This window comes from Miniopterus natalensis, chromosome 19 (genome assembly GCF_054644295.1).
Source record: "Miniopterus natalensis isolate mMinNat1 chromosome 19, mMinNat1.hap1, whole genome shotgun sequence".
In the NCBI taxonomy this organism is placed as follows: Eukaryota; Metazoa; Chordata; class Mammalia; order Chiroptera; family Miniopteridae; genus Miniopterus; species Miniopterus natalensis.
In genome coordinates, this window is record NC_142099.1 from 12,258,528 (window position 1) to 12,285,203 (window position 26,676).

At 36.1% G+C, this 26,676-nt stretch overlaps 1 protein-coding gene across 2 annotated transcripts in view; it reads right to left on the reverse strand.

Moving 5' to 3' along the window:
- The window catches only part of VPS45 (vacuolar protein sorting 45 homolog), a 41,178-nt gene extending 14,860 nt beyond the window's left edge, over positions 1-26,318 (reverse strand). Inside the window, exons 1-14 of one of the 2 annotated variants that reach the window (XM_016215532.2) lie at positions 26,182-26,318; positions 25,430-25,564; positions 23,615-23,675; positions 19,935-20,014; positions 18,835-18,903; positions 18,596-18,733; positions 17,850-17,960; positions 15,485-15,619; positions 14,978-15,091; positions 14,402-14,569; positions 7,431-7,589; positions 7,124-7,231; positions 5,750-5,871; positions 638-769 (exon numbers count right to left, since the gene is read on the reverse strand). In XM_016215532.2, the coding sequence (XP_016071018.1) occupies positions 638-769; positions 5,750-5,871; positions 7,124-7,231; positions 7,431-7,589; positions 14,402-14,569; positions 14,978-15,091; positions 15,485-15,619; positions 17,850-17,960; positions 18,596-18,733; positions 18,835-18,903; positions 19,935-20,014; positions 23,615-23,675; positions 25,430-25,564; positions 26,182-26,274 (1,625 nt within the window). In that variant the 5' untranslated portion in view covers positions 26,275-26,318. The remainder of the gene's footprint in view (positions 1-637; positions 770-5,749; positions 5,872-7,123; positions 7,232-7,430; positions 7,590-14,401; positions 14,570-14,977; positions 15,092-15,484; positions 15,620-17,849; positions 17,961-18,595; positions 18,734-18,834; positions 18,904-19,934; positions 20,015-23,614; positions 23,676-25,429; positions 25,565-26,181) is intronic. The other variant, XM_016215531.2, reaches the window with a different exon arrangement.
- Between the last annotated feature and the right edge of the window lie 358 nt (positions 26,319-26,676).

The window sequence follows — 26,676 nt, forward strand, 5'->3', positions numbered from 1 at the left end:
TAGAGAGAGAGAGAAACATCTTTGTGAGAAAGACACATCGATTGGCTGCCTCCAGCACGCGCCCTGACTGGGGCCAGGGATCGAGCCTGCAACTGAGGTATGTGCCCTTGGCTGAAATTGAATCCGGGACCCTTCAGTCCGCAGGATGATGCTCTAGTCACTGGGCCAAACAGGCCAGGGCACTTATTTTTTATGTTTATTCTTTCCTAACAGACAATGACTTACTTGAGATAGAATCTTTATCTTCTCTTTGTATTCTTCTTACTAAATACTTACTGAACGAAAATAATTAATCAACAAAATAGAGAAACTCACAGAATTCAATACCATTATATCTAGGTATTTTCAAAGTGGCAATTAGATTTCCCCTTCTCTGAACATAGATAGGAAATATAAATTGTTAACAAGTGCAGGCAGGTCCTTACTTTTCAGGTCTTTGACCTAATTAAGTGATTTATGAACTTCATGGAGTATAGATCTTTCATCTCACACAAACTCTAAATTAGTCTATGAACTGATGATGTACTTTGGTCTTCAGCAGTTTGGTCAGCATTGACCTTACTTTTCCTACATAAAGGGAATTTAAGCTTTACTCTCTGGGAAAGACAGAGTTGTAGGGCTGAAAGCTCTCCCCTACCTTTTCGTGTTGTGCACTGTGGTTCCTCCCAGGACAATCCTCACTCCAGGAGTGGTACGGTTCAGGTTATAAACTGTTAGAGCTTCTTCATAGGTGGCTCCTCCAATTACAAACACAATGATATCCTGAGGTCTGCAATAATGGAGACATTTAATATCAAAGGATGGGGGGGGGAAGGCAAATATTTGTTGTTACTATTATATACACAGTTTTAATTTTTGAATCTCTCTTTTTTGGTGGAGGAAGCATAATTAAAGCAGAATAGAATAAAAGGTCTAAAAAAAGTTTTAATTATCTGAAATTGGCAGGAAACAGAGCAAGAAATGCTGAATAGTGATTTGCTTTCTGTTTATGAGCGGATGTCTTATAATTTCTGTGCTGTGGATTTCAGAATAGCACAATAGTGTTTGCTGGAAACCAAATGTAGAAATATTCTTTTATATTCAAGCGGCTGCAGAGTACTTCACTGTGACACGATTATCAATACAACAGTAACTTAGGTTTGTACTACACATCTCTCTTCATGTGTAAGAGCTTTGTCAAATATTTAGTACAATGTTATTACAATGGCCTCTGTCCAAGGACTTCAGAGTGTTTTGGAAACTACTGGTATATTTGGATGTCCCATACCATGGAAACTAGAAACATTTAGTATTTTGAATGTAAAAAAAGAACGCAACACAGAAATTAATGACGCTTCTAGGAACGCCACCTCTTTTTTAAAGTCTTTGTTCTTGAATCCTTTTATAAACCAAGAAAAAGAAACCGAGGAAAGAAAGAAACAAAAAACCCATGAGTGTCGTTTTGATACTGGACATGCTGACACATCAGCTCAGTCACTAGCCTCATTTGGGTAGCACTGTGTAGTTTTCCTGTGTTTCAATCTTTATCAAAATAGCTTCATAACAAAAGTGATAGGTCCTCCTGTTAGCTCCTTCTGGAGATATCAACAAGAAGGAGATCATATAATTTTCAAAACTGTTATTTAAAGTTTGCCTTGTTTTTCTTTTTTCATGCCATCAAAAGAAGATACAGTTACTTAACCTTAGTAGGCAATTACTTTTGTTAAATCACTTACTGGACATTATTTAAAACTAAATCAAACAGAGGCACCCATTTTGGAAGTTAGAGCACAAAACTAAATAGAAACATCTTTTATTGAAGGATATACATGCTTATGTATAAATCATGTTTGTCTACATTTCCTTTCCGTTTAGCTCTCTCTTTCAAAAAAAAAACCAAAAAAACCTTGAAGGAATTAAGTAAGAGAGTCCTGTTGGACTTCGTGGCAACAGAATCAGGTACTGTGTCTATTTAAAAACATTCAGATAGTCTCTGAATTGTATATACCCAATGAAAGGCTCCCAATACAGAAGAGATAGTATTTTGCAATTAATTAGAGTCAATTATGACATTTCTATGTGAACCTGGAACTTAAAATCATACCTCTGAAACACTAAAGTAACTTTTTTTAAAGACAAAATAAGCTTCATTGAAGACTACCTACCTGAAACAATGTATTTGGCACCACAATGCTTTAAGAGTCACATATTATTTTATACACTACAATTATATTTTTTGTTATTTTTAATTATCCCATTTTGACTAGATAAATGTTTGCACATGGTATAAAATACAAAAGAGTATACTGCAAGAAATGTTAGTTTCCCTCTCACTTCAGTCCTCTTGTACCACAGTTTCTCCCTAGAGACAAATGTTATTTCTTGTCTCTTATGTATCCTTTCAGTGATATTGCCTGTTTATATATATATTTTATATATACATGTATGTGTATATGTATACACACACACATATATGGCAATTAGATTTCTCTGATCTATAATGTGCATGATTTCTTTTAGTAGCTCAAAGAAGTAATATGAGTGTTTTGTCTAAGTTATTAATCCAATATTAATCTGGTGCTTCACACCCCAGAGATTCTTCATAAACTTACAGGAATGCATTACCACCATTGTCCATGAATAACTAAAATTTTCTACACTATCCAGGTTTTGCCTCTAGTTACTGGCCAGCTTTTTTCTTGCTGAGAAAGGTCATCCGCTTAGGAAGAGTTGTATGATTATGATAGAAATATTTTTCTACCAAGTGTGATGAACTCTCAATTATTTGGGGACTGAATATTCAGGCAAAATACAGGTTCTCTTATTTTTCTCCAACTGATAACACTATTTAACTCACACTAATATTTCTACAGAAGAGGAAGAGGAATATGAACAGCTAATACTCAAGTTCAATTCTTGTCAGGATGCAGAGGGACATATTTCATAAGAAAAGGGATCGAATAAATTACAGTTGGCTGTAATTTTAAAAACTAACATGAGACCCTATAACTTTTATTACAGTATTATCCTCATTGATATACAAAGTTTCTTTTTAACACTAAATTTCTAAGGAAGTAAATTTTTAATTCCTTCCACTACATTAGTACTAGGAGTTCCAATGAGATAATTAATGGCTTCTAAAGCACAGTCACAACTAGTTTGAGATTCATTAAAGGGTGTAAAGAATTAGTTCTGTGGTGAAAAAAATCCAATGTTATAAGAATGTGCTGTCAAGGAGATAGAGGACACACTACCAATAGTTTGGTTTATGTTGTAACTACCTAGGGGTCAGCCTAAGTGGGAAAAAACAGTTACTGTGTTCAGAAATAATGAAATTCTCAAACTGAAATGAAATTATACATATTTTCAGAGAATGAGTATTTTTTTTACAGAAAGATTCAATAAGGAATGTTCTTTACGTTGAAGGAGAACTCTAGCCTGAGACCTGTTATGCAGTTTATCTTGAGTAAATACTCATGAATTGCACAGATTGTTTCATTAAGAAGATGGGAGGGGAGCTTCTTCCCTGCCAGGGTACAGTGACTGATGAGAGGGAGCGGACAATGATACTTTTGTTTTGAGCTCCTGATCTGGTAAGTCAATTATTCAAAAAGCAGCTGAGCAGACTAATAAGGATTGTCCTGGAAAATGGTGTTGCTTCTCTATAGCTGTCCTCTGCCCATCACCTGCCTCAAGAGTACATCTGGCTCTTACGGAAAGAAAGACAGGAACTGGGAAGGAATAAACTCAAGGGGGTTCTAGCATAGCCAGAGAACACTGTCCTTAGTCTGATGATCTGAAGGTGCCAGAGTATTTTCGTATGACTAAAGAGGGAAAGAACGTTACGGATGGTAGCTGTGAGTGCAAGTTATCTTAATGTAAGGACAAAATTTCCATAACTATTTTTCCCTTGTTACACTTACGGCTAAAATTCAAGATTTTTCATATATTTACAGATGGTAAAGACTTTATGAGCATTTACTGTAGGCAAGGCCAATGAAAAAGGACTGCTGCTTTTACAGAAACAAAAATGAGTGGCTGCGACAAGATTCTACTAAATTTGTGCAAATGTGAAAAAGTACTTCTTTCTAACTAACTGATTTCATCATTATTATGTAATTGATTCTTATAATTCAAAACTCATCTTAAATATCACTTCCTCAGAGAGATTCTCTCCATCTAAAGTAGTCTTCCCCACATTTATGAAGTTACTTTGTAGCATATTACCCTATTTATTTCCTCAGTGTACTTATCTCATCCAAGTTATATCCTTTATTTGCTTATTAGTTTACCGTCTGTCTCCTTCATGTAAGTTCCTTGAGGGCAGGTACCTGTCTCCTGTCGCTTCTATTTCCCCAGCATCTACAACAGTTCTTGACATATTGAAGGCACTCAATAAATATTCGTTATATAAAGGATGAAGCAACTGTATTATTAACTATATATGTATTTATGTAATATCGACAAATGCTAACAGATGCTGAGAACAAATGTGCACTTTGAGCTTTGTTTGGAAAAACGAATCCCCCAGATTAGAAAGGTTTGCTGTCATGACCTAATCATACACAACATACTCTTCTGTTGGTCTACGGTGTCCCTTTAGCAATAAATGGCTAATTTTTTATTCAGTAATTCTTACATAAAATTCATAAGAAAATTAGTATTTTTACTTTTATCATAGCGATCAGAAGGCTATTGAATGGAGTTACGCTGTTTTTCAAGCCTCTAAGAGAGGTGACTAGCTTTGGGCTGGTTTTGATTCTTCCTACTTAGCTGACATTTCTGAACCTTGATGCCAAGGTCCTTAAACATTTTATCTGAGTGAGTGTACTCTCAGAATTTAACCCCAGATTTTTTAAGATTTTTTTTTCTGTTCTGTTACCAAATTATAGTGTGTTTTTTTTTAAGGAATAAAATGAAAAAATATATCATATAAAAGTCATCTAAGTAACTCAAAACATTTTTCTCCTTCCAGAAATTAATTATATTTATAAAACACTATTCTTCCAAGGCTCTTAGATTATGACTAGCTGAAATTATAGAAGCATTTTACCAACAGTAACAATTTTCACATCAATCCATCCAATAGGATTCAGCTATGTATATTAGGTTCTTTATAACATGTGGTCCCAATAAAAAATACACAAAAATAGAATTTATAACTAGGTAGAATTTGCGTATATTTAAAATTTCAAGGTGGCCTAAGTAAGCTGTTCTGACAGGGTTTGTTTTTATTAAAACAGACCACTGGATTAAAATGACAATTAATTGCTTCCTTCAGTTAATGCCCCAAAAGAAAGCCGTCCTTTTCTTCTGTGTGACAAATGACCTTTGTTAATTAGGTCTCAGTTTGTATGCTGGCCACATTTGGCAAAGTCCAGTTCTTACCAAAAATAGTAACCACCTGCTCCAGCTGGCAATCAAGCAGCAAATCTATTTTTGGCTTTCATGTTTGAAACTCCAAATGTTAGGTGCCATGGAACTGAACCTTAAATGGCATAAGCAAACTAGTCTGATACTAAAGGACAGAATGTAAGTATTTGGGTTGTTCCAAAACACTTGTTTCTTTATTCCAAAAGAAGTAATGTTTCAGGTTTAGCAGGTGAATTTGTATCTAATCTTAACACATGTAAAACCAAAAGAATCTTAGAACTGAAACAACAGGGGAAGGAGGAGTAAAATGATATAATGGAGTTGTCCCTTACATGACTCTAAATTTCCTATTTTCTTAGTGTTTCTTGTTTTTATTATTAATATCTCTATATCTTACCTGTCTCTGAGTGTGCTGGGGCCGAGATATGGGTACAGGTTTTCTTTAAGCTTTCCTTTGATGAGATGGTCCAGGGTCTCATGGAGGAAAGGTTGATGCTGAGTATATACATTTTCTATTCCCTAAGACAGGAGAAAATAGTTCTTATGTCATTTTTGGGAAACTTGCAATATAGCAGTTTATGATATTCTTATCAGAAAAGAACATGCACTCTATAGAGATTTCATGAGATAGAGTCAAATAGGAATTTTAGGGTTAAATAATTTAAAAAATTATATTCACCAATTAGAAATGTTCCAATCTCATAATAACACTGTAATTTAAGGCTAGCTATTATAAAGAAATTTTAAAAATGAAAGTGCTTAACTCCTTTTGCATCTATTCACTGACTCTCATCTTTTTGTGAAAATGTTATATGACAGGTAGAACAAATAAAAGAAAAAGATTATGTAAAAAAGGACACACTCAGGAAAGTGAAAAAATTTTAGGAAACATAAGAAAGGATAGCAGATTAAAACTAATTTTTGACCATTTTAAGAAAGTAGGTCAGTATTTTTATTTTTATTTTTTGTCAATCCTCAACGGAGGCTATTTTTTCCACTGATTTTGAGAGAGAGAGATCAAGGGAGGGAAAGAGGGGAAGAGAGAGAAAAAGAGAAACCCTCAGGTGAGAGAGACATTGACTGGTTGCCTCCAGCACATGCCCCTACAGGAGCACAACTGGGAATTGAGTCCAAGACCCTTTGGTTCTCAGGCCCATGCTCTAACCACTGAGCAACACTGGCTAGGGCAATAGATCAGTATTTTTAAAATATGTTTTTACTGATTTTTAGAGAGAGAGGAAGGGGGACGGAGAGATGAAAGATAGATGTGAGAAACATCGATCGGCTGCCTCCTGCACCCCCTACTGGGAATGAGCCCACAACCCGGCATGTGCCCTGACTAGGAAGTGAACCAGCGACCTTTCAGTGCATGGGACCAACCAACCGAGCCACACCAGCCAGCATTTTAAAAGATCTACAATTGTTTGCTTTATTTTTATTTTCCTTCAAAGAAAAACTACCTAACAAATCTTAAGTTATAAGCAAATGGAGTAAAATAGCGATGACTAACAGAACTATCCGTCTTTTCACTCTTGCATGGGTTTTCCTGGAAATAGCTCGCTATTGCCTGCTCAGCTACTTGGTCCAATGCTGATGTGCTCCAATACAGAATGCACTGTAAAGCTTTCGGGAGGATGTCTGCTTTAATTTCACTTCGTTGACATAGTTCTAAATCAGTAGCAAGCCGGGAGTTACTTTGACCATAGTCATTCACTCGCAGCCCCAGGGGTCTTGATTGCTGTTCACTTAGGACAGCACAGACATGTCATACCTTCAGTCCTTTGAGGAACTGTTTGGTAATAGCCACAGCATCTTTGGGGCTGAAGAGGTCGCTTCCTCTGACTCGTTTCCCACCATATTCAACAACTGCAGACACAAGCTATTGAGAGAGAAAACACCCTTATTGCTTGGGGATCAGGAAACTCATTTCATAAGAAAATAACTTTATTAAGGAAATGAAGACACAGGAGAACAGAATTACACACTTCTGTGGATAAAAATGTATGACATCATTTGTCAGTCAGAATATAATAATAAAGCTGGTTCCTGTTTGGTGGGATTAACGTATGTTTGGTTACCTTTCGGTATTTCTCAGAAACACCTTTATTCCTGAGGTCCATCATCAGGCCCGGTAGGCTGTTACTGCTGTGTCGCTCGTAATGCAGTGCATAGAGCATGACCAGGCGGGCAGCATCGAACTCTGTCACTTTGGGGTTTTGCAGGAGCCTCTTTACATTCTGAAGAAAGATAGCAGAGAACTGATATTTATCCCCTCTTCACTTGAGTGACATTGTATAATATCTCAGATCTAATAATTATTGAATAGCAGTGATACATCTGAGTTCATGACTGATAACTACTATGGCAATGTACAGGTCGCAGGTTTAGCAACTGTTTCAACTGTAGAAAATGAGATGTCTTTAGCCTAAGATAAGAATCAAATAGGGAAACAAATTCCCATTGTAGTTGCTTTAGGACAAACATGAATTAACTATGCATAGTTCTTTTCTTTCCTTTGATGAGATGGTCCAAGGTCTTATGTAAGAAAGGAACAACATATACTATTTCCACCACCTTAGTCACTACAGTACATAACAGAACTGACCGATTGACTTGCAAAATTCTACTGTTTTCTCTTAGTGACTGACCAGTGAAAAAATGGAGACAAATTGGTAGAATTTTACACAGGAGAACTGCTCTGAATCTCCAAGAAGCATCAGATGTAACAATATGTATCAACACTGTTTACAGGGATATGAGTATGTAAACAGCAGGTAATCTTTAAATTGAATACTTATGATCTTCACAGGGCAGGTACTGACAGCAGAGAAAGCTAGAGGAAATCATGTTTAGGTTTTATCAATCCTCACACTAAGGGATAAATATAGATTTATATTTATTATGCAGAACAAATTAATTCAAGCCAAAAATACTTTTTGAGCCTCATTTAAGTGTAAGACACTATGCCAGGCACTGGAGGGGATACAGAGGATGAGTTAGAAACAGTTTCTGTCCTCGGTGAGTTCACAGATAATGGGGCGGAGGGGATTTAAAAAAGTATAGCCCATTCTGCTACAAAGCATGCGTCTTTAATGTACTTTAGCTCAGTGAGATTGGTAAATATGGAAATGGTGTCAGTTTAACACAGAAGGCATATTGGTTTATATGTAATTTTTCCAGCATATTAATATTTAGAAGAGACCTGGGACAAGCTTCCTCTTTAAAGAGGAAGCTTTACCAATATATCAAGGAAAAAAAAACATAAAAATGCCACAGAAGTGTTTTCTGCAAGAAATAGCTGTTTTTGTAGCTTGAAGAACAACTGTACTTCCCACTACATTAAGCTGTTTGGGGAAAGGACAAGTGCAGGTGAAAAGGATGCAAAGCTAGTTCTTTGTGTTAAAAAGCAAACCGAAACGACCACCAAAAGCTAATTGACATCCCCATATTGCATTTTTAATTTTGATGAAAATAGTCTCTGTGAGAAGCAAGCATTTTTGAGACTTATATTTTGAAGAATAAAACATGAGCACCGTGAATAAGGCCCCTGAAGGATGGACTGACTATATTTTAGGTGCAAATGCCAGTGGAAATTTAACAGCGCTAGTATTTTTATTAGGATTGTTATCATTTTTATTGGGCGTTGCTTACAAAGTTACATAATTTTTTTTCTTTAAAAAAAAAATTATATAGACCATAACCCTTGTTTATATTTAATGCGTGATTTTGCAGAATGTGAGGTTTTAAGAACACGTTTGTGGTATCATAGCAGAAACAAATGTATGCAAATAAACAAAACAAAAGCCCCAAACTGAACATCAGCGCAATGCAGGGAAGGGGACACAAAGTGAGGTACATGTGGCTGCTGGAGAGTCAAGAAAGACTTCATGAAGGAGGGGTGATTTGCGAAATGCCCTAAAGAATATTAGAATTAGTCTGAGAGACTGAAAAAGGAAATGCTATTAATAGGAATATGGAAACCAGAGAAAGAAATGGGTTGGGTTGAAAGATTGGCAAGAGGCCTGGAGGGCACTGGATTCTGAGGATGTAACAACTAACATCTATATGGTACTTTACAACTTACAAGATGCTTTTACATACATTACCTTGTTAGTACTTCACAACAACTAGGCCTAATGTCTAAGAACTCTCCCGGGAACCTCCCAGGTAACTTTCTAGTAGAAAGTTCTCTGAGTAGGATTCCTATTGTTGCTTTTCCAGGTGAACATTTAACTACCATGATTCTTAAGGGATTAAAATGGAACAAATTTCTCCTCTATAGATTTAAACTCTGCAGCATAAGAATTTCCTTACTTTTTTTCATTTTGTGGTACCTCTTCCACAGAGCAGCCACTGAATACAGCCTATTTAGAATATCTGTTCAAATATTCTGCTAGTTTTTACTATAATATGAAGAAATTTCAGGGTATAAATTATTATCAAGTAAAAACACACAATTTCATATATGTTTCAGTTAAGTTGGAGTAAGTTTAAAACATCTATCTAGGATCTCTGTTGTCACTTTTCTTAGAGGCACAATGCTTCATATTCTGCCCTTGTAGTCACTCTTTTTACCTTAAATCTACTCAATTTCTAGCTCACCTGTCTCTGTACTTTTAAACAAATCTGAGGTACTGAAGTAACCATATACCCACAAAACATGTATTTGCAGCAATTAGCTTTTACCCTTCCTACTTTCTAATTATGTTCACTTGGATCTTGACTTGGCTCTGTTTCCCACTAAAGAATCCACTTCTATTCCTTGCGACTTGATACTGGTATTTAGAGTCCCTGGCTTGACTCTTAGCTCTCCCTCGAGGACCTGGCCCAGGGCTGATGTAAGATTACTCTGAATAGGCTACTTTGCTTACTTTTGAGCCTTAGGACCCAGCGCATGGTCAGGTCAGTGTTCTAGCTAGAGTTATCTATTTCATGATGAAAAGAAACCTGTAGGTACAAGCTGAGTTCTTTCTTCTCTCTTAGCTATGTAAGTCCTTGAAGCAAGGCATTTTTATCTGTCTGATCCCATGTTATTCTTTGACTTTTGAACTATTTCCCTCGTGACTAATTGACTCATTAACTTTACTCACAGTGGCATGTATTACACTGAGATTCCAAGGTACTAATCAGAGAAGAGGGGAAAAATAATTTAAGAGATTTCTAATTACACAGCAGGTATGTGCTTGCTACATGGTGGCATTTATATGTTGGAAATATGAATGAATTTTATAATAAACGTTTTGGTTTCTCTTTTTTTATTAAAATTTCCAATAGCCTTGAGGCTATCAAGAGAGAAAAGCATACTGTCACATTAACAGTGGCTGAGTAAAGAACAAAGCAAAATTATTGTTTACTTAAGGAGACAAGATGCAAAGAGCTTTACTGAACCCTCACATCTGTGTGGGCCAGATCGAGGACTAGGAAAGCAAAACCACCGTCAATGAATATGTTTCGATGGCAGTACATGGCAGTTTGGTTCTAGTGGAATTCTTTCTAAGTAAAAATTGTGTTAGCCTGTAGAATAACTGGTTAGAAGTGACTTATAGGTTAATTTTTGGCAATATATGAGCTTTTTTCCCCTCTCACCGTGTTACAGTTACTATTCAATAAAGCGAACCCCATCTCTACTCAGAAAACCTCAATTCATTGCTTTATGACGAAGGAATGCTATAATCCACCTAGGGGCAGGCCTTTGGCATCTACTCATTATCAAACAGAAGGTCCTTTTATAGACTATTGAAATCATGTTGCCAAAGAACTCCTTTATGATGGGGGGAGTACAAATCAACTGCTTACTGTAAAGTCCTAATATCATGGGCAAGAAAACCTTCAAAAGGTAACTTTAAAAAATATAAAGTGGATCACAAATGGAATTCATATTTTAAAAGTACTATCTTTTAAAGTGACCCCCCCAAAAAAAAATTTCAGGCAAGGAATTACAGTAATTTTTTTCCAACTACTTACCCTATGGTAGAGAGATACAAATAACGATATTAAAAGTGGCTAATGATTATGTTTGGTTCTACTGTTTTAAAGGGAAAATAAAATGATAAAGAAACATAAGAAAATTTAAATTTAGTTGTAGGGCAAAATTTTGTTTTTATTTAGTAAGACAAGAAAACTCATTGAGAAAAATAAAAAGTTTTCATAGGAATATTTCTATTAGGCTCATGAAACAATAGTCTTCAGTAGTGTTGTTTAAAGTAAGTTGGTCAAGCTAAATAGGTTGTGATACATCTTTGCAAAGGAATACTATTTAGTGATTAAAAAGAATGAGTCTTTAACTTTTGATCTGAAACTGTCTCTGAGATACACAGTTAAGTGAGAAAGTAAATGCAGAAATATGTATACAGCATGGTACAATTTAAATTTAAAAAGAGAGATACACTCAAACAGGCTTGCACATACACAGACTAACCATAAGGATGCATGTGAAACTAATAACAAACTCAGCTTTTACTATATCTCTTTCACTAAGTACTTATCTATTTAAGAATCAGAATTTAAGACAATTAAAAAATATTATAAAGTCAGCCTAAGTTTTTTGTGAAGATTTCAGAACACAGGGATAAAATTAAAAGTGATGACAACCCGGCCAGAGTGGCTCAGTTGGTTGAGTGTCCTCCCATGTACCAAAAGGTCACCAGTTCCATTCCTGATCAGGCCTCATGCCTGGGTTGTGGGCTCGATACCCAGTAGGGGGGGTGCAGGAGGCAGCAGATTGATGTCTCTCTCCCTCCCCCTTCCCTCTCTGTAAAATCAATAAAAACATATATATATTTTTAAAAAGTGATGACAGAGGTACTTTTCATAAATATAAAGCAAATAGCATCTTCATGATTTTCAAAATGATGGTGTTTTCAAAGGAAATTTCGATAAACATTTAAAAAAATTAAAAGCCAACAACTATATATCCTAGTAATACGTGGTATAACTGGAGCAACCACAGATGGGTGCATTTCTTTCTTCTGGTTGTACCATATATTTAAAAAATTGTGCTTAGAGAAAGAGAACCAAACTTTACAAAGCACCTGTCATATGTGCATAATCTTACATATTTCATTGGATCCTCATAACAATCTCAAGGTTTGAAATCATTATGCCTGAGGCTTGAGCAAAGTAAATAATTTTCCCAAAGAAACTGGTATGTAGAGACAGGCTATAAGCCAGGATGGTCTGGCTCCAACTCCTGTGTTGTTTTCATTTTACCACAGTGGCTGTGTTGTTTTCATTTTACCACAGTGGCTGTGTTGTTTTCATTTTACCACAGTGGCTTTATTTTATAATGTAAAATCGCAGCAGGAAAAGAAAGAGACCAAGTTTTAGAATATTGGGTCCTTATCAATAAGGAAGTGTGCTTCTTATACTAAGTGGCTTAGAAATGGCTATCTCCCAAAGAACTCTTATTCCCAAGTTAACTTATTGTCAGTGATATCGTATTGTGTCATTTCTCAGGAACCTTGGCGTCCTCTCTGATTAGTTCTTATACCCTTATATCCAATGTGTCACTCAGTTGTTTCCCCCTTTGGAATGCCTTTCCTGTATTGTACCTTTCTTACTACCATTGCTGTGAGTCTACCAGCCTCGCTCCTGTTTTTTCACCTCCAAAGTATCCTAACTAGATGAAGTTTTCCTAAAATACTGCTTTCATCATATGAGCTTTCTACAGAAGACCCTACCCGGGGTCTTTCTGCCTGTCGCAGCGAGCACAGATTCCTCTTCAAGCTCCTTCATGAGCTGGTTCCTGTTTCCAGTGCAGCTTACCCCTCATTCTCTTCCACTCCCGTTCTCAGCGGGTCAGACTGTTTATTACTTTCTGATAATCCTGCATCTTTGCTTCTGCCGCTATCGCTGAATGAAATCCTCCGGATTCTCTTCGCTCTTTTTGGTCTACCTTAATGGCACCTTTTCTCAGGAACTGTTCCTAATAACCTCAAATCTTATAGTCGGTATCAGTTTTGATTTAAACATTATCTTGAAACACGAATTGTTTCTTGTGCTTCAGTTTTATCTGTTCAACTAGACTGTAAATTTTTGAGGCCAGGGTCTGATTATGCCACTTTTCTTCTAAAATTTTCTGGTGGTTCCCATCATTTCAAGATTAAAGCCCTACCTCCTTTCAAAGCCATAACCTGGCCCCAATGTCTTTCTGGCTTGTCTAAGACCACTTCTCACCTTGTAGCCTGTGTTATCGACATTGAATTATTCTGTCCCCTTAATTTTTTTTTTTAATATCTCCATGCCTGCATTTTCTGCTGAAAATTTCCCCCCTTTTCTCTGGTTGGTGGACTCCTCCTATTTATTTGTCCAGACCCATATCTAATGTCATCTCTGAGAAGCTCTAAGAAGCCTCAACTTTAGGGAAAACTGTTGTCCCTTTTCTGTGCTTCCATATTCCTTTGGAAATGTCTCTAGACTAGCACTTATTACACGGTATTATAAATCCTGGATTAAATTTCTTTCTCCCCTTACTACCATGTGAACTTTTTGAGAGAAAGGATGGTATTATATTGATCTTTGTACCTCTAGATCCTCATAGCACCATGCACATGTAGGGGGCATTCATGTGTTTGTGGAAGGAAAAACAGTTGTTCAGTATGAAAAACTGAGATAATGTATTTTAATATATATTATATATTTTAAAATCTTCCCATCAACACTGTGAGACAAATATCATTATACCTATTTTCCAAATGAGGAAACTAGCTCAGAGATTAAGACAACAGCTCCAGGTCATTAAGCTAGTAGGTGGCAAACGAAACCCTAAATTCCACACCTTCTGGTTTTAGTCTAGCATTCTTTCTAGTAGATCAGGCTGCCCTCCTAAGTACTCAATTAATTGCCCGAACCCTTTGGGACTGCACATTCTTCTTCTGTGGCTCTTATTATCTATCTATCTTAACAGTAAACTGTGTACTTGTCTCAACTCCTTGTTAGACTGTAAATTCCATGTTGGTGAAAAAGGATTACTTGCCTTTGTATCTCTTGCTCTGCCTGGCACAGTGCCTTACACATAGTAGGTGCTCATCAAATTGGACTGAATAGATACCTGGAGAGCACTAGAATGGTCATTTTGACAGGCCAGTTCTTGTTCAACCTCTGAAACCTCCAGCAGATTCCTCTCACCAACCAACCGACTCAGCTCTCCAACCACTGTCACGTGCTTTGATACAGTCCCAGACATCTTCTTGAACTGTGGGTAATTCTCAACAAAGGCCTGCCATGGGAAAAACATCAATTGGGGGTTCTATTATTTCTTAACCAAGGATAGGCATGTATAAAGGGGGGGGGGGAAGGAAAAAAAACAGAGATTGTTCTTCTGCCCAGAAGGCATCTACAGCTTTTAATCACATGGCATTGTTATGCCTAGGAAGAGAAGAACTGGTATATGCCAGTAGAGTGAGTCTTTTAATAGTCCAGATGTGACTGAAGAATAGAGAGAAGTTTATAGCTTATTATGAAGTTTTCACTATATTGTTTCCTAAAGAGAAATGCTACAGAAAATATCTCAAACCAAGCAAAATGAATCAAGGTAGAAATCAGACCCAGAATGTTCCAGAAATATTGCTTACACGAATCGCTCCAAAACCTGCATGCTAGTCATCCACATACATGTTGAGTTTACCTTCATGTCTGCTATCGATTCTAGTTTTTGCTGCTCTTTTGGTTTCTTCTTCTGAAAGTCTTCCATGAGATTCTTTATATTGCTACCAATCTCAGCAAAGTTCAAGTACATATTCTGTGAAAAAGGAAGTTGGAAACACAGTTCCATCAACTAGTCTGACTTTCAGACAATTTAAAAGAAGAAGTGAAAAAGAGTTCTGAATTACAGTTAGAATTGAAGGGCAAGAAAATTCCATTATAATTACCAAATCTGGACATCGGTCAGGACGCTGGTGAATACCATTACTATTCTCACAAAGGGCTACGGGAGGGAGGGAAGTAAGTAAATTGGGTTCTAATTTTAAAAGTAGAAAACCAAGTATGTGATTTCTATGAAAAAAATATTGTTAAAGGAGGTCAGAATCCAAGTCTTCTGCCTTCCCTTAAGATGCAGTTTATCCACATGATATCTCTTGACCTTCTTACATAAATCAACTAAATTCAATTAAAAAAATTATAAATCACTTACGTTAGCATAGAATTCATCATTTTCAGCAGATAGGACCACCTCTCTTAAGTCTTTACTGATCCCTGGCACTCTGGAAAGATCAATCCGATTGTTGTTTATGCCCAGTAGTTCATGGACCATGGCCTGATATGTCCACTAAATAAAGAATTATGACAAAAAATTTGGTAACTGACAAAACATGGAAATAGTACATGTTCAGGAACACAAATAAAAACTAATAACATTCTTAGTAACTAGTCTTCTTAACATGGAGATTCTCTATTTAGTTCAAATTTTATTAATACTTTGTGCTATACCAAACATTAAGATTGTTATTTTAATTGGTTAAACATCCAAAAGTCAAAATACTTTTAGATTTCACACTTTTAGAAGGGCAGCAAGATTAATATTCCTGATTAAAAGAAAACAAATTAGATCCATCATTAGTTCCAATTTTGGCCTGTGAATTGAGTATATTTTTGGCTTCACAGATAGGGCTATATTGGTACTGCAGTTACAAGCTGTACCATTTCCTGTACGCTTCTGTGGCTTTCTGCAGCATGAGAAGTGTGTTCTTGCAGATCTGAGTGATGCTATATTTATCTTGGGAACACTAATATTATCAGAAAAGGCCTTGTAAGTTGATGAAAACACACATATTCAGAAGCTTTGTATTTTTACTTAATATGAACTGTGAAGGAGGGTTGTTTTCCAGTCTTACAAATGTGAACTTATTTGATAAAACTGGAAAGGAGAACCCCCAAATTTTGCCTTCTCACCATTTATGGAGAATGGGTTACTTTTAATCATAGACCCATTGAACAAAACTTAAGCATTTTCCAGCAATTACTCTCTAAATCTAGACTCTAATGCTAGAAATATTTATGTATGTATATTTCATCTTTTAAAAAAATCTAGATTTATTAAGAAATAACTTGAGGTTATAAAAAATGTTTTATTTCCTAAAATATTTGTCAAATGAATCCTTGAAGCAGCAAGTTTCATTAGGGCATTTAAAATAAGCACAACAAAATGTTTAATGCTTCCATAGACAACATCCTGTGCATGCTTCTGCCATCAGCACTTGCTCTATAATTATCTGGTTTCTTCTCTCCCCATTGGACCGTGAGTTCTTTGAGAGCAGAGATTGTATCTTTTAACCTTTTATCTCTAGGACTTAATACAGTACCTGGCACATAATAGGTCTTTAGTGAAGTTTGTTGAATAAATGGTTGCTTTTCTTTGGGAAACAGAATTACAGGCAATCATTTCTTTCTAAATTTTTTATATTATCGAAATTTCTTTAGTGGGCAAATATTACTTTGAATTTTAGGAATATAAGCCTATCATAGAGGACTTGCATTCCACAGCCACAGATTTCCCCAGCATTAACATTACTATAAGCTGGGAAGGAACTGAAATATAGACTGTGCCTTTCCCTACAAATTCAAAGTCACTATTAAGAAAGCATCTACTATGTGCAAGGCTCTGTTCTTGCATAAGAACAAATGCTGGTAAGACACAGTCTGCCTTGAAGGAATGTGTAACCTAGGAGAGTGTGAAAACAAAGGTTCAGCAATGGCAAGTGCAGTGCGAGACATAAATGAGAGACACAAAGTTGCCCAGTGATTTTAGGGGGAAAAAGAAGATGTCTGACTAAAAGGTTTCAAGATGCTTTGAGTGATTTTAATACAGAAGAATTTTGATAGGTGAAGTTGGGAAGAGAAGGTATTCCAAACATTCCAGAATTTAGACAGGTCACAGCATGATTAAAATGATGGTGAAACCATGTATGGCATATCTGCACAGCTGTGAGCTGTAGGTTTTGTACAAGGTTGGGCCCATATTGTGAAGGCTCTTGGATGTCAAGATCAGGAGTCTATATTCAACTCAGTAGGAAAATGGGAACCAATGAAGATTTTTAAGCCAAGAGTAAACAAGATCAGAACCATGCTTTGGAAAAATTAATTTAACAACATTGTGTCTGTGAAATACATTAGAGTAGAAATAAATGAAAAGTGGGGATTAAGTAGATGACTATTTTAGTATTCCCACGAGTGATTAGGGTCTGCGCCAAAGGAATGGCAGCAGAATGAAAAAGAGCAGACACTGGAAAAGTAGAATCTACAGAACCTAGAATTTGCCCTGATTAGGGGTGGGGGTGGCAGTAGAAAGGGACAGGAAGGATGAGGCAGAAGAAAGAGTCAACGATTACTGTGGCTAGAAGAATAGTGATATCAAAGCACCAGGAAATACAAGGCAAAAACAATACTAGCAGAAAATAAGGAGGCAAATAAATGGGCCATGCTGTTCATTTCCACATCTGCATTTTGATGAATAACACTTGAAATTATCCTTATGTTTATGGTAACAAAGGGTTTTGCACCTGGTTTAGCAATGGGGTGATGGCATCATCGCAGCGATCTAAAATAAGTAGCAACGGAGGAACCTCAGTCCGCCGGAATTCAAACAGTTCATATTCTTTAGTTATCACTTGCTGTGGGTGAGAGAGATGGTTTGGTTAACCAATTAGTTGCAAACAGAGGTGATAGAAGTAGGAAATTAATAAATAAAAACCACATTTAAAAAAGTTGTTTGCACCTTCATAGGTCTTCCATAAAAGGGTTCAAAAACTTGACAAAGTTTAGTAGTAGTCTGCTTAAGGGGCTACAATTTGAAATTCTATTTTATAAGTGATTTGATTGGATTAAAAGAAGTTAAAAAGCCTGGAAATGTTTCTTAGGTTCCACCTAAGAATTTTAACTTTAATTTGTTGCTTTCTTTTTTTTGTTGTTGTTGATTTCAGAGAGGAAGGGAGGGAGACAGAAACAGCAAGGATAAGAGAGAGTCATCAATCGCCCCCTACTGGGGACTGAACCTGCAACTGGGGCATGTGCCTTGACAGGGATCCCATGGGATACAACGGCGATTTCTTGGGTTCCTGGGTCCATGCTCAGCCACTGAGTACATAGGCCAGGAATTCTTTTGTGGTTTTGAGTTACAAAGACATACCTCTTTGCCAGTAAATCTAACACATCATCTCCTTGGATAAAATATTCCTTTAGTTTCTGAAATATGATAAGGAAATGAATGGTCTTGATGTTTTGGAACTAGGGCTCGGGAATGCTATACCTTAACACATTCTGCAAGTCTCTTTGCTGCCTCTGATGAAAGCTGATAACGAATCATGGGACATTTCTTCAGGGATAAAAGGAGAGCTGTCAGTCCTTGGGTTGTTCTGGATAGCTGGGCTGGATCCCAATTTCGACCCTTTTTAAATATTCAGAGAAAATATTTAAATTTTTTCTTACTTGCTGAATTAACTCCCACTTGATAAATAAACTTAAAAAAATCCTTCCTTCCATACATACCTGGCAGCAACCCAGAATATTGAGGGAAAACAAATGTGGATTCACAGCAATGTAATCACCATAAAATTCCTGCAAACAAAGCCCCAAGATCAGTTACTCCATAAACTCCAACTGTATCATGCAGTAACATTTTCATATATGATACAATACTACGCAATATAATCAAATTTGAGGAAATGCAAGTGTAAAAGATACAAAAATTGATGAATTAATAATTAACAAAAGTCAATGTGGAGGAATTAATAAAATAATTATAAAACAGCAGCAATAATAATAAATCTTTTAAAAAAACAACAAAAGTTGTAGAAGTATACGTATTATATTTCCAGAGATCTATATGCACACTAATCAACTAGTAAAAATAAAATGCTACTACAGGGTGTACGTTACACCGAAATGAAAAAGAACTTTGCTTTCCAGCAAATTCGCATGAGGGAGAATTTTTAATTCATTTTTCATCTGGAACATCCTTTTGAATATCCAAACCTTGTTTATTTGTCATCCTGAAGACAATATTCTTTAATTAGGTGATAAACGTATTCAAACGTTGGTGATAAATGTATTGGAGAACACTAAACTAAGGAGAGGGTAACATGGTATGTTCTAATGTGATGTATTATACAGCATGCAGAATAAATATTTAGGAGTTTCCAAGTTTTAACCTAAAGACAAATGTCTGCTGGTTATTCCCAAAGCAAGATAACCACAAACAGAACTTTAACAAACCTCACTCACATCCTTTCCTTCCTATTATCTCTCAATTAGACATGGTTCTAATAGATGAACATTCTTATAGGGTGGCTCATAAAACTATCATAGGACATAGCTGACTCTGTCTCCAACCCTGAGAAACTCATGCTACCAGTAGTAGGATCCAGTACCAGTCCAATCTCCTTATTTCCACGGACTCCTTTAATTCTGTTCCTATCCAATTTGATATCTCTTCCAAACTTTCTAAATGTAAGTAGAATTTGGGCAATGCACATGTATGTGTCTGATGAGTAGCTGCCATTCTTTGATACAGCATTTTCCCTATTTTTAGACTCAAATCTTTAAAAAGGGCCAATATAAGAGATGAGTTAGAGGACCAATATGTTTACCTGAACCTCAGCCACAACTTCCTGTTCATCAGCTTCAGCTAATGACTTCACATCACTCTTGCTGATCACATTACTGAAATCTGAAACAGACATGTGAGTTGTTGACTAAAAGGAGATCAACTTGCTGCAATTAGACATAAATGGGCCTGACAGTTAAAGCCTAATGACTACGGGAAGTTTAATATATATTGTAGTATATGTCAAAGTTGAACTCCTTCAAAATGGAATGAGCAACACAAAGATGTTTAAATCCATAAATTCATAATGATAGATTTTTTTAAGGACGACCATTGTAGGCATTGGAGGATGCTAGGGAACCAAGTCTTATACTGAAAATAGCAAATACAGGGAAAAAAGCAAACTTTTATCCTTTTATATACAAACTTTACCATCAGATAACCAAATAGTAGGTGAGGGGAAACTTCTCTTTATAGAAATATCCCAGCTAAAAAATAAAGAAGGGATGATAATGATAGAATTAAAACATTTTTTTCAACCCCTAATGAATCAATGAATGGACCTAGGCATTGAGCATCAACCGCTGCTGATATTACAGTAAGAGACGATCAATGGAAGCACACAACACTACCTATGAAGTATTCTTGCCAAAAAGAAATCAAATCTGAATCTAATTAATCCTCTATATCCAGGTACCAACTTACAGAAACTGGAGGGTAGAAGAACACTTTAAACTGCAAAGAACATGTTAAACTACCCCACGGGGATGCAATCAGCAAGATCCAGGTTATAGGAAACTTTAACAGAACAATCTGGTTTCTTCAATAAATAAGTTGCACAGGAGAGATACCAAGAGAAGAGCAAAGAAACTTAAACAACATATCAACCAATAGCAATGTATGGACCTTATTATGATCTTGATCAAAACAAACCGTGGGGGGGAAAAGAAAAAAAAAAAAAAAAAAAAAGAGAGAAAATGAGAGTAAATACTCACTGAATGAGTATTTAAAACACAGAAATTATTTTTTATTATTTGGGTGTAATAATAGTATTTTTAAAAACAAGTCCTTGTCTTTTAGAGACACATACTGAAATACTATGGATAAAATCATAAGATGTCCTGGATTTCCTTCAAAATAATATTGGTGGGGAAGTAGGTGGCAGTATGGCTAAAACAAGATTGGCCATAGCACAGTAATTATTGAAATTAGGTAATGGGTACATTGGAATTTATTATACTATTTTGTCTACTTTTATATACACTTTGAAAGGAGCCTGTTATACAAGATATTCAGTAGACATAAAAATATACAAAAATAAAATTATAAAAAAATAATATGAGCAGAAGGCAAGTTTAGTGCTAAAACAAATTGTACTGAAAGTTCATAATGAATAAAATTACTATATAGAAACACATTTTAGTTTATTTCAATCTAAGTAACTAAATAAAATTGTGAAATTGATTGCTTCACCCAAGAAATTTCAAGTCTATTTTTCATAGGTTTTAGTGCTAACCACTTTAATATATGTATATATATTATTTTTCTTTTACTTCATAGATTTACAGCTCAAATCAAACAATCTTTAGAACCAGAAGAGTAAATATTAGATTTATTATTCATTATTAATCTTAATTGCTGCATCAAATAACTCTCTTTAGAGGAAAAAGGAGCCTTTTTACCTCATGACCTATTCAACTTTTAGCTACAAGACACAGCAAAAGAGTGATTCTGTTAGATGTTCACTTACATTTAAATTTGGCAGCAACAGGGAGTCAATCTCTCTGTCTATCATCTATCTATCTATCATCTATCTATCTATCTATCATCTATCTATCTATCTATCTATCTATCTATCTATCTATCTATCTATCTATCTATCTAATCTATCATCACTGAGTGCAAAAGTATCTTCCGAAGTACCTAACTTGTGATAAGACTAAAAAATACTGGAATGACTACACATTTATCAGAATGGCTAAAATAAAAAATAGGGACAACACCAAATGCCTGTGAGAATACAAAGAAACTGGATCACCTGTACATTGCCAGTGGAAATGTAAAATGGTATAGTTACTTGAGAAAACATTTGACAGTTTCTTAAAACACTAAACATGCAACTACCACATAACCCAGCAATTGCTCTCTTGGTTCATTATTTATTATGGAGAAATGAAGACTTATGTTCACACAAACGCCTGAACACAAATGTTTTTAACAGCTTTATTTGTAGCAGCCCGAACTGGAAACAACTCAGATGTCCTTCAAGACGTGAAGAGTTAAACAAAGTGTGGTACATCTATACCACAGAATACTACTCAGTAATAAAAAGGAATGAACTATTCACAGATGGAACAACTTGGATTAATCTCTAAAGAATTATGCTGAGTTAAAAAAAAATCCCAAAAGGTTATATACTATATGATTCCATTTATATAACCTTCTTGAAATGACAAAATTATAGAAATGGAAAACAGATTGTGGTTGCCAGGGTTTAATGAGGGGTATGGGGTGGAAAGGAAATGGATGTGGCGAAAAAAAGGACAACACAAGGGATCTTTATGGAGATGGAAATGTTTTGTATCCTGACTGCATCAATGTCAATATTCTGGATGTGATATTGTACTATAGCTACATAAGATGCCACACTGGGGGAAATTGGGCACAGGATATATGTGAATCTACAATTCTCTCAAAATAAAATGCTTCATTAAAAAACACACCCATGACTATTAGCCAAAACAAACAAACCAACCAACAAACCAAAACAAAACTAGGAATATTGAAACTAATAAAACTGCCTATTTTTACTTCTTGGGGTTGTTGTAAGGGCAAATGAAATAATATATAAGAAAGTTCTTTATAAAATTCAAAGTCTTATCACAAGTGTTAACTTTTGGAACCATCATTAATTGTAGTATATGCTGAAGAAAGTATGTATGTTGTAGACTACAGTTTTAAACCCTAAAACTCCAAAGCCTTCAAGTAAGCTTTAAAAGTTCTCAAATGCCCTACATACTGAGTGTTAAGTTTTGTCCTTGGTTTTAGAAATGGCACCAAATAAACTATGCTAACCTATAAAGATCAATAATGACATCTAGAGGAGAATGGATGTAACTGCCAAAACAGAATGTATTATATTAAAAACACACATCCATATAATTGTATAGAAACCACAAAACTAGTTTGTTTCCAGGCCTCTGTTCCCCTATCCCACTACCCTTCCTCCCCCAAGTGAGGCATGTAAGAGATATCTACCTGATGAATTGTACTTTCAAGTACTATATAAAGTAGCAAAGAGAAGTGAAATGTTTTTATCTGGTATGCAAAGTAAATCTCTGCCTGTCCAACAAACTCAAGTACAGTCTCCCTCCAAGTAAATAAATCAGTTTCTATGCCTCAGTTCATTAAAGTGTAAAACAGGAACAAGAATACACTTTGCGTAAGTTGGCTACTTACGACTTTTGCCTTACAAAGAATTTTGAAAGGCAAAGTTAAACAAAAAAATGTTTTACCTAAGCGATTAATGATGAATTGAAATCACATTTAGCTTTCTGAAAGAGAATGTTGGTTACAAGACATTTAAAACTTTGAAAGGACATTTAAAAAACTAGACTCTTTTAGTCGTGGATTCAATTAACTTATTGATTGTACAAAGCGCCCAACAGAACATACTAGCTAGGATATAGTTACATGATTAAATAGGTGAAATAACATACTTACAAATAAAATATATACTGTATTTGGGTCTTCGGAGCTCCTGAATCAGATAATCCACATTCTCCTAGAAAAGAACAAACAAGCAAATAAAATATGAGAATTGCTAAAGCGAAAAAGTAATATCATCCATTGATATATTTAAGTATTTACTGAGAGTCTACTGTGTGCTAAGGTCTAGATTAAGTATGTGTATGTTGGGATGGTGAGGACTGGGGATGAAAAAGAAATTAAATATAATGAGCAAGAATCATATGGAATATTAACTAGCTGTGGTACATTGGCTAAATTAAGATTAAAAATACATAAAGAACACAGATGTTGAAATACAACATAAAATTGATAATTCTTCAAATCTGCCTCAAGCTGCCTATTAATTGTATTCATCTGATCAAAATAATTATATAGAATATCAAAATATGTCTAGGCCTTTTAAAACCAACAGTCAAGATAAAATATAGTTAATTATATTCACTTTGGCTTTTAACTTATTGGGAACTAAGACTGCACAACTGCAATGTATTTGCAAACAGCAGGCCAAGACTTTTTTATAATTACATAATTTTAAAGTAATATATAAAATTTAGAAGTAAAACAGTTGATTTTTATATGGCCAAAACATAAGAATTCTGGTTATATAAGATTATAATGCAGGCCTTATCTATTTTTGATACTATAACACAGGGTTAAATTTGGTCCCCAAACTATACATGACATAAAATATCATTTTTGAATGTTAGAAAAATAATTGCCTTACAGAATTAAAAGTAATGGAAGCAATGCACATTGCTTGTTAAATAGGTTTTGACCTGGTCAGCAAGGCCATGGAAGATTTGCTTGCAGAGAAGTAGTTCCAGACAGAGAAAAAGCCTGTGCAAAGGTCCTGTGGCATGATGGAATATAGTGGACTGAAACACTAATGTGGCTAAGAGCAAAAGGGGGAATGGTTTGAAATGAGGCTGTAGAAATGATAGGAAATAGACCACACAGGGCCTTGCAGGCCACAATTAAAGAGTTTTATATGTATCATAGAAGTAATGAGAAATTCAAGGATTCCAAGCAGGGGTAAAATGATCAGATTTGTATTTTAGAAAATACATAATGTACAAGCATGATAAAAGAGTACACTGGAACTGAAGAACAGTAATATAAAGAGAATATACAGAATTAAATAGTTCAGGATTTTTAAAGGAGGGCTGAAGCAAGATTTAGATGTTGGACAAAAACTGATGGAAGGTTAAAGAACCTCTAATTAGGGGAAGAGAACAAATAGAGGAAAGGAATGAGAATACAGAGGGATCCTAAAGAGATCTAGTTGGCTGTAGTGGGCGAGCAGAGGTAGGACACTGGAGTTTGGATACATAAGGGTGTACCAGACCAGCTAAAGGAGTTCTTTGAGGGCTAGGCTACTAAGTATAGACTTAATTGTGGAAATAAAATTGAGCCATTACATGTTTCTGAGCATAGATGTGCATAAAATGATAAAAACTCAAGACAATGATATAAGGATATAAGATTAAGTGGCAATGATGTTCAGTGTGAGGAGGTAAATCCAGGAATAAAGTAATGTAGGTCTCTGTTAGAATAGTTAGTGGCTTTGGAAGTAGCTGAGAACCTAAAAGACATTTTGAAGAAAAAACTGGCTGTAAGGAGTGAACTGCAATATGAGAAGGAGGAGGGCCAAGATTATAACTCTGATAAACAAGGATAATTATGATGCCACAAATGACGACAATACAAATTTATTTTGCCTTCTTAATGCTTTCAGATCACAGTGTTCTGTATTTGCCTGGGCGGATGGCAGTTCGGTTTACGTAGTACCTTCGTAGGTCGAAGAAAACAAATTGCCTTAAGGTGTTTCATGATCTCCCGATTTAGAGAATCAATGCGTTCAAAAAGGTACACTTCCTTCTGAAGAATCTCCGATTGTGTGTATACCATACTCACTATCCCAGTCTGTAAAAAAAAAGAATTACTAATATTATGAAGGTCCAGAATAATAACAAGCAACAATACCTGACTTAAAAATTTTTTTTTCATTAATACTTAGCTGGATATCTTAAATACTAACATATGTAATAACACTTACTGAGCATCTTAAACATGTAGGTAATGTACCAGAATGCATTCTCTAAACATGGACAATCCATACCTCCCCCCCATTTGTCTATCATCTTAAAGAGTTTTTTTAAAAATTCTGTGATCAACAAATAATAGCCTGTCATCTCAGCTTAAGCCCCAACAGCTTCACTTTAAAAATACAATGTTGAGTAGAAATCATCTCAAAGTCTTCCAGGTGCTCTGTCTCACATACTTCTTGGCAGAAACATTCAGAAAAGGATTTCTGATTCTAATAAATTGTCCCGGGTACAAGAAAAAAAATCTCTGGCAGTGGTTAAAGCCATTTAGTCTGAAAAGCTACTGGGCAAGCTTTATACAACCTTTCAGTTCCATACAGAACTGACCCTCACTTAGAAACCTTTAATTAAATACTAAATCCTACAGTGGAACGTGACCGCCTATTGTAAGGGAGGGAGGGCTCCCTCCCGAACACCGAGCAGAAGCAAACTCACCGTCTCTTTATCCATGAGAAGTACTTTCATACCCGGTCCGCTGTCCTCTATCATTTTGGAAATGTACTGCTTCACAGCAAAAACCACGTTCATGGTGGCGAAGTGACAGGTTAGCCCCACAGCCCTTCCCGCCCCCTTTTCCTGGCTAAATGAAGCCCCGGCCTCTGGGCCGGGTCTCGGCGCTTCCTCCCCGCGCAGCCTCGGCTTCCGGAAGTCCGGGCGGCCGCGCTGCTGGGAGCTGTAGTTCCGCGGCGCTGGCCGAAGGCCGGGCCTCCCCGCGGGGTGGAGAACCGGCCCGGGCCGCCCGGGCCGCCCCGACCGGACTGTGGACCACCTCCAGCCTGAAGGTGTGAGAGCCGGACTCCCAGGCCCCTCCCGGCCCTCGGGCCTGAAGCCCGTGCTGCTGGCTGGGGCCGAGGCGGCGCCTCGCGGTGTGAGGGAACTTGGCGCAGGGCTGACTCCGAGGCAAGAACCGAGTGTGGCGGTGGTGACTCT